The sequence below is a fragment of the Mustelus asterias genome, chromosome 16 (assembly GCF_964213995.1).
Source record: "Mustelus asterias chromosome 16, sMusAst1.hap1.1, whole genome shotgun sequence".
Taxonomy (NCBI): Eukaryota; Metazoa; Chordata; class Chondrichthyes; order Carcharhiniformes; family Triakidae; genus Mustelus; species Mustelus asterias.
Window position 1 is genome coordinate 47,559,713 of NC_135816.1, and position 8,841 is coordinate 47,568,553.

The 8,841-nt window shown below is 39.7% G+C and overlaps 1 protein-coding gene across 2 annotated transcripts in view; it reads left to right on the forward strand.

Moving 5' to 3' along the window:
• kiaa1191 (KIAA1191 ortholog) overlaps positions 1-7,993 on the forward strand; it is a 61,418-nt gene extending 53,425 nt beyond the window's left edge. For both annotated transcript variants that reach the window (XM_078231056.1, XM_078231055.1), the window contains exon 9: positions 7,246-7,993. In XM_078231056.1, coding sequence (XP_078087182.1) covers positions 7,246-7,292 — 47 coding nt within the window. In that variant the 3' untranslated portion in view covers positions 7,293-7,993. The remainder of the gene's footprint in view (positions 1-7,245) is intronic.
• The last annotated feature ends 848 nt before the right edge of the window (positions 7,994-8,841 follow it).

Below are 8,841 nucleotides of genomic sequence, written 5' to 3' on the forward strand. Positions count from 1 at the left end.
GACTGTAACACTATGTTCTGCACCGTCTCCTTCCTTTACCCCATGTACTCTATGAACAGTATGTTTTAGCTGTATAGCACACAAATAACAATACTTTTCATTCTGTACCAATACATGCAAGGTTATAATTATAAACTTAGTATTCAGTTACACCTTGTAGTATAAAGGGTTACAGGGTTAATGTGGGACTGAGTACAGTACCTCACACAGAGTTATGTAAGACAGTACATGACCTGCACCCAGGGTCAGTCCGGTGTTGGACAGAGCTGTGAGTACCAGCAAGCACGGAGAGAGGTTCTAGCCGGTATCTCTTACTGTATATTTGTAAATAGTTCAAATAAAGACTCACAATTAACTGATGTATGACAAAGATTTCTTCAGACCAACTGAACTGTTTCCAACACTCTACAACACACATCATTTAACTGGGTGTAATATTCAAGGGTTTTACAGTGAAACTAATGGGGTTGAAGTGAAGTTCTTGCAAATTCAGTTGATCTTCCATGTGATTTGGGGGATTCAGCAGTGAACCCTCTGGAGAAGCTCTGGGTTTTCACGTTATTTTTCTGCCTGTGTCGACTCCCAAAGTTTTTGTGGAGTGAGGCCACTTTTAATCTTTTAATCTAATACTGCCTTTAATTTCCTAAATAAGCCACAGGTGGACCTTTCTCGCTGACTTTTTAAATGGGCTGCATTTTTATTGAACAGTTTGAATTATTCCTTTAAATGTTTACCACTTTTATTTAAACTACCATACCTTTTAATCTATTTACCTAGTCAACCATAGCCAACTCTCCCCTCAATCTTATATAATTGGCTTTAAAGCTGGAAATCTGAAACAAAAGAGAAACTGCTTGAAACACTCAGCAATTCTGGCAACATCTATGGAGAGAAACAGAATTAACATAATTCTCAGTTCTGATGAAAGGTGACAGACCTGAAATATTAATTCTCTTTCTCTTTCCAGACCTGATGACAGTTTCCAGCATTTTCTGTTTTTATCCCACAGTCTGATACACTTGAGGAATTTACAATTAAGAGGGAGGAGGTGTTAGAAACACTGATTTTACTTAAAACTGATAAGATACCAGGATCAGATGAGATGCATCCAAGGATATTGAGGAAGGTGAGGGTGGAACTTGTAGAGGCACTGGTGATAACCTTCCATCTTCGTTAGATGCAGGGGTGGTGCTGGAGGACTGGAGAATTGCAAATGTTACACCCCTTGTCCAGGAAGGGGTGCAAGGATAATGCCTGCAACTATCCTGACCAGTCAGTTTGATTTCAGTGGTTGTCAAATTTCTGGAACTCTAGTGCAGGGTAATTAAGGAAAGCCAGCATAGATTCATTAAGGGAAAATCAAGCTTAACTAATTTTCTGGACTTTTTTGAGGTGGTAACAAAGAAGGTTGGTAGGGTCAATGCTGTTGATGCAAAGTATATGGATTTTTAAAAGGCATTTGATGCAGTGCCACACAACAGACTTGTGAGCAAAATTCTAGCTCATGGAATAAAGGGGAAAACAGGCAGCCGAATAAGAAACTGGCTGAGTGACACGACTCACTCAACCATGATAAATGATTGCTTTTCAGACCAGAGCAAGGCTTGTCATGGAGTTCCCCAGGGGTCAGTGTCGGGATCCTTGCTCTTCGTGATATACATTAATGATCTAGACTGTGGTGTGCAAGACATGATTTCAAAATTTGAAGATGATACAAAGATTGGAAATGTTGTCAACTTTGATGAGGATAGTCTTGAACTTCAAAAGGACACACATACGGTGAGATTCTCTGGACATTCATGCCAGCGGGATTTTCTGGTCCCGCTGTAGTGAACGGAGATTTGGCTGAGCGCCAAATTCTCTGCCTTTGCTGGCAGTGTGGTGGGGCATGAACAGCTGGAGAATTCCAACTATATTGGTGGATTGGGCACACAAGCGGCAGATGAAGCTCAATGCAGAGAAGAGAAGCAATTAATAAAGCCAATAGTGTCTTAGGCTTTATTGATAAAGGCATTGAGTACAAGAGTAAGTAGGTCATGTGGAACTGGTTAGGCCTCATTAGGAGTTCTATGTTCAGTTCTGGGTGGCATTCTTGAAGAAGGATGTGAAGGAGAGAGTACAGAGGAGAGTCACAAGAATGATTTAATGGATAAACAACTGTAGCTATGCAGATGGATTGGAGAGGTTGGGCCTGTTTTCCTTGGAAAAAAGAAGGCTGTAAAATAGAGGTATTCAAATTCCTTAGTGGTACGTACAGAATAAATAGTGAAAAACTATTCCACTCAGAGGATGAGAATCAAAATAATTGGCAAAAGGAGTAAAGATGACATAAGGAAAATCTTTTTCACCCAGAGGGTGGTTGGAGTATGGAACAACCTTCCTGAGAGGGTGGTGAAAGCAAGTTCGATTGAGGTATTTGAAAGGAAATTGGGTTACAATCTGAAAAGAGAGAATGTACAATGTTATTGGGATTGGGGAGTGGGCTTAGGTCGAATGCTCTTTCAAAGAGTCACTGCAGACTTGAAGGACCAAATGGCCTCCTCCTGTACTGTAAAGATTCTGGGATTCTGACTTCATCCTTTGCATGCATTCTCCTGAAATCAAGCTCCAAATTCTAAAACCTCAGCAGGCATAATACTGAATGAAGGTAAAATAATTGAGATTTTGATAAGTATTTTTAAAACGTTGGTGAAAGCATTGCAATGTATGTGTATTTTGTATTTATAAAAAAGCGCACACTCAATCTGCTTGGAGCCCAGTACACTTGTATATATTGTGTGGTCCTAATTCTGCCCTTGGTTATGATTTTGGATTTATCCATTTTTTAGGCAACAGTACTTTCAAAAGCTCAAACCCATGAGTTTAAAACACAAAAAACCAACGAGTAACAATTGTTAGTATGATCAACTTATCTGGATTCACAGGTTAAATGACAGGATTTGATAGGCCAAATACAGTCTCCAGGTCAATGCAGGACTTGGGCCCCACACAAGATCAGATCACAGTATTTGCTTTCCTACTATATCCATGACTGAAAAGTATGAAAATAAATCTGATCAATATCGAATAATCTTGCTGATACAAATTAATTGGTTGAAAAGATTTTTGTGCCAGAAAAATGGGTGAAAAAAAAAGATATTATAGAAAATAAAGCAACAAAAACAATCTGTGGCTAGGTTAGATAAATCTTCCTAACTGTAGATAATGGAGTGCTGTATATTACCAATGGTATTACAAACTGAGCCTTCAGTATAAAATAGTCATTCAGTATTGTTATCTAAAAGGTCTATAATACGTAGACAAGGCTAAGGGTAGGTCTCGCTGGCACAGAACAGTATTTTTGACTAAAAGCAATTAGTCATCAATTTGCTATAACAATATGTAAATACACCACATGGTGTAGTAGAGAGCCATTTGACCAGGGAGGCACCCTCTTGATCCTTAGACTACGTGGCCTCACCTAATTTCATTATTTGGCAATAGTATATTTGACTTCAATATTTACATGGTAGAAAAATGATTGATGATTCCAATTCGGTATAGTACAAGTGCGTGCATGAGACTAGGATTGAGCCCAGAGTCAAGCCATTTGAGGTTGGTATGGGACAACTGGCTCTCTTGCATTCCAATCCCTCTCCTGTTCATCTCAAAATATGCAATTCTCCCCATTGTAAAACTGACATTGCTACCAATTTCTGCTGAGTAGTTCTCTTCCAATGCAGGACTTAACTCTGCCACCATTTGGTGATATATTGTGATGAATGTCCCTTTAAGGGCAATATGGTCATATGAACCTTACTTGCTGTGTTACCCTAAAGGAACAACCACCACATGTTGGGGGAGGGGAGGTGTCACTTGACTTGTCAATTGGCACTTCAGTATAGAACTCAGAATTGGAGCCCTATCCTTGGGAAGTGTGCTATGGCCACCATTCTAAGGAAATATTGTAGCTTGTCATTGGGCAGTGGTACAGTCACACCATAGCAGTCATTGAATTCGGAAGTGTGTGTGTCAAGGGTTAAATGTTGACCAGCAATCATTGGCACTAACAGACATAGGTGCTGTTTGAGTGGGCACAATTGTGTAACTAGTCCGACTCCAAACATGTCAATTGAACCGAAGCTCCACAGTCTCAGCTGCAAAGGGATCATTGAAATGTTTTTCCATTGGCCTTGTCCTTGTCTACATCCTGCCTCCATAAGCACATCCCCCCACTCCTTGTGATTGCATGAAACCTTCAGTCATTTTTGACAAGCCACCACCATCCAACACCCACTCCCTCCCCACCACACTGAAGCCATGCCCCAGTCTTCCCTTCCTTCTCTCTAGCCCTTCAAAGAAGCCCACCGCACCACACCCAAGGCTGCTGTTCAGATTTGCCTGTGACCTCCCTGTCATTGAAGGCATGGAGCTGTTCCGCGAGTATTGCTCCAGCTTGAGTATATTCATCTCTGAACTCCCCTCAGAATTTGGCTCACCAGGGCAAACCTTTTGAAACCAGTCGTACATTACAGCATCCTGACATCAAGCTGCCATGGACACTTTATTTGACATGGAGGGTATGGGCCCAATAATGATAGACAAATGTATAATAACGAGTTCCTGATGTTGAACAGGGGGAGGGGACGATCTCATCCTGCATTTACGCCACCGGGTCATGCATCTAAGATCTTCTCGCGATATGTTCTGCTCACGCTGCCAAACCCACCCACTGCAAACACGAGAGGAAAATCCTTTGAATAACATAATTTCTCTTCATTACAGTTGCAAATGATTGATCCCTTATCCTGAGAATGTGCCCCCATGTTTTAGACTACCCAACCTGTGAAAATAATCTCTTAGCATCCACTCTACCTAACCCCTTCAGAACTTTGCAGGTTTTAATGAAATCACCTCTAACTATTCTAAACTCCAGAAAATATCAGCCCAATTTACTCAGCTTCTCAACCCCCTCATCCCAGGGACTAATCTAGAGAACACACTGTACTGCCTCCAATAGCCTTTCTTAAATGTGGAAATCAAAACTGTGCACAGTATTCCAGACGTGGTCTCATCCAAACTCTGTACAATTGCAGCAAGACTTCTTTATTTCTGTACTCCAATCTCCTTGCAATAAAAGCCAAATGGAATTTGCCTTCCTAATAGCTTGCTGTACCCGCGTGTTAACTTTCAGCATTCCTTGTATGAGCACACCTGAGTATCTTTGAACATCAACACTTTCAAGTTTCACACCTTTTAAAAAATATTATGCTTTTCTATTCTTAAAACCAAAGTGTATAACTTCACACTTCCCACATTATAATCTATCTACCATCTTGTTGCCCACTCACTTAAAACATCTATATCTGTTTGCAGCCTCTCTGTGCTGTCCCCACAGCTTACCTTCCCACCTGGCTTGGTATCATCAGTGATGGCGATGGCTTTGTGGTATTATCGCTTGACTATTAAACCAGAAACTCAGCTAATGTTCTGAGACGCGGGTTCGAATCCCACCATGGCAGATGGTGGAATTTGAATTCAATAAAAAATATCTGGATTTAAGAATTTACTGATGACCATAAAACCATTGTCAATTGTCAGGAAAAGCCCATCTGGTTCATTAATATCCTTACCCGGTCTGGCCTACATGTGACTCCAGAGCCACAGCAATGTGGTTGACTTTCAACTGCCCTCGAGTAAGTAGGGATGGGCAATAAATGCTGGCCAGCCAGCTACAGTCATGTCCCACAAATGAATATAAAATAAGTTGAAGGTAAGAGAAGAGCTGTGATAGCAAACTATGGAACATGTGTATTGAGGGAGACAGTTGGAAGTGCAGCGTTCTGGATTTAAGCATGCACTGAAGGTGTGGCCAAGATAATCATGGATGACCCGAGTTTTGGATACAAATAACTCCATGGGTGAAGCCCTCACACATCCCACTCCAGGGAACTGTTGTTTCAACATGCCGATGGCTTGCTCTACAACATTCCTTGTGAAAACATACTGTCTAGGTATGGTTGGGTGGTGAAAAGATAGCCCTTGTGACAAAGCAGCTGATTATTATAAACTCTCCCCACTCCCTGGTTTGTCATGGTGGCTCAAATCTGGCCAGAATGGCTGACAAGATAAAAGCATTATACTGCTTCCAACAGTGTCGGCATTCATCAAAACAATGCTCTTTGCATAGTTGCACACCAACTGCGTGCTAAAGGAATAGCTACCACTTGTGATCAGGTACAACTCCCTGGCTCCCTGAGTCATTGGGAATCCTACTATACCCTGGAAAGGCACATGCTTACTCATCCTGCTTCTCTCTGGTTAGAGAGGAGACTATGTTGCTCCCTTCTCTTGTACACAGAGCCTCTGGTATCGAATGAGGATACAGAAACGCTTAGCTTTGCATACTTTGCCACCGAACCAAAACAATCTGATCTAACTTGTTCAGACATTCATTTGCCTTTACACAGTCAAATATTTCAGATATTCAAACGCTGAATGTTTCACAATGTAGCATTTGACACATTATAATATGAGTTGACAAAAACAGAAATAAGCTTTTAGAGATAAGGGTTGTTATGAACTAAAACAATTAGAATCATAGAGAGTCATAGAGATATACAGCACGGAAACAGGCCCTTCGGCCCAACTCGTCCATGCTGACCAGGTTCCTAAACTGAACTAGTCCCATTTGCCTGCATTTGGCCCATATGCCTCTAAACCATTCCCATCCATGTACCTGTCCAAATATCTTTTAAATGTTGCATTTGTACCAGCCTCTACCATCTCCTCTGGCAGCTCATTATTGGACTGTTCTTACTGCTAACTACAGGATTATCTGCTCAATTTCCTGATCACTGTGTGTCTGGTAGCATGAGAATGTAATGAGTAATTCTACTTTGAGTAAACACATAAGTTAATGATTGGTAGCGTGATGTAAATTATTATTTCAATGAACAACAAAGCATAGCCTTTGAAAAATTTAACAGAAAATTGCTTCATGGATTTTTTTAATTTTAAAAAGATGCACATGCTGTAGACAATACAAAAGGCACTCACCATTTGATGTTTAAAAGCTGTAATTCTAAAGTACATACTTCTTCTTCAGAGTTCTGGATATAAAATGAAGTGGTATAAATCGTGTCATTTAAATTTCAATGCCCTTCGTTATTTGTGTTAACATGTTAGTTATTGTAGCATGTATTCTAAATGAAAGTATTTTTCTCTTATAAATTTTAACACATTGTTGTTTTCTAAATATAATAGTAAATATATTCCTGCTCGCTCCTTCCATGTTGGTCAAGCATTACTGACCAAGATTACCAACCAACAAAGATTACCAACCAACAAAGATTACCAACCAACAAAGATTACCAACCTGCACAATATGGTGATGAGGCCTGAAGATTAATTTCCTTCCAACCTTGGACCTCTTGGTGCGTGAAAACTGGATACAACTCATGCAGTGCCGAGTCTGGGCTCAAAGCTGAACACAGATTAAAAAGTACCTCACAAACTCCACTTTCTAGACATTGATAGTCTGCTTTATTTATTGTTTAATGCACAATAAAGCAAGTCCTGACAGTTCATAGTGGCAGCCAGCAAGTCCTGACATGATTGTCTCTTCATTGCCAGTGAATACGACTAAGAAAAGCAGCTTGTTAAAACTTCGTGCACAGAAGCTCACACCCATGAAACATGCCAAATTGTTTACTTTTACTATTTAACATTTGCAAACATTGGTTTAAATATTTGCGCTTTTTTTTAATCAAGAAAAATGAACCCAAGAATTTGACTCACCCATAAAACTAAATGTTGTCAAGATGATAATCGTAACAGCGTTTCTTGTAAATGAACTATTGTTCCCTTCTTGGGTGCTTCTGTTTTGTTTCACGTCTCCACCTATTTAAGTGTACCTTGCACTACTCAAAGAAACTTTACATCTTTACTGATCATACAATGCCTGCAGCTTGCTGGTTCCAAAAGCTTAAAATAAAATTAATGATTTTCCTGACTAGTTTCAAAGCTTTTCACAATGTCATTGCAGCACACAACTACACCACAATTGGCACTTTCAGATGGAATAGCAAATAATATTTTCAAATATTCATCTGAGATTTTTGGTTAATATTGCATCATGATAATAATAATCCTAAATCTATATTTTAGAAGCTAAACAAAATATTTAACAAAGAATTCAAAATATTACCTCAAAGACAGCTTTTTTGTAATGTGCTGAGAGAGAACAATCCTGGAAGAGGGTAACAATTTCTGATCTACAACAGACCTCTGTGTCTATTAATGCTGCTCGCTCCTTCCATGTTGGTCAAGCATTACTGACCAGTCCTAGAAAGACAGTAGGAAATACTCACGCAGATCACAGAGGGACAGGAACTAATCTTGCCACGGATCAGTCAAAAACAAGTCATTTCCTGCACCTAATGCAATCTCGGAACTTTCTTTGCCTAACAGTAGTATATGTACATTGGTCTGGGGTAGGAAAAGGAGGAAGTTGCTATGGGATTCAAAACTTCAAAGTATCAGAGGTAAAAGCCAGTCAGACCATAAGTTTTTAAGTTTCTTATTTTCCCATATCACCAGAGAATGCCAAAAAGTTCCCTTCTCCAATTTATAATGCAAAGGCCTGGATTCGCTCTTATTCTCTATATTCCTCACTTTGTCAATTTATTCCTCTGCTTGCCTTAAGAAATTCCATATTTGATCCACCTCAATAATTCAAATTCTTTAAAATTCTTTGTTCAAATTCATTTATTGCGAATCTTCTCAAATTCCGATGTGAATATGTCTTAAAGGCTGTCTGTTAAAGCATCTTTATAATTTTAGTGTTAATATCTGGCACTG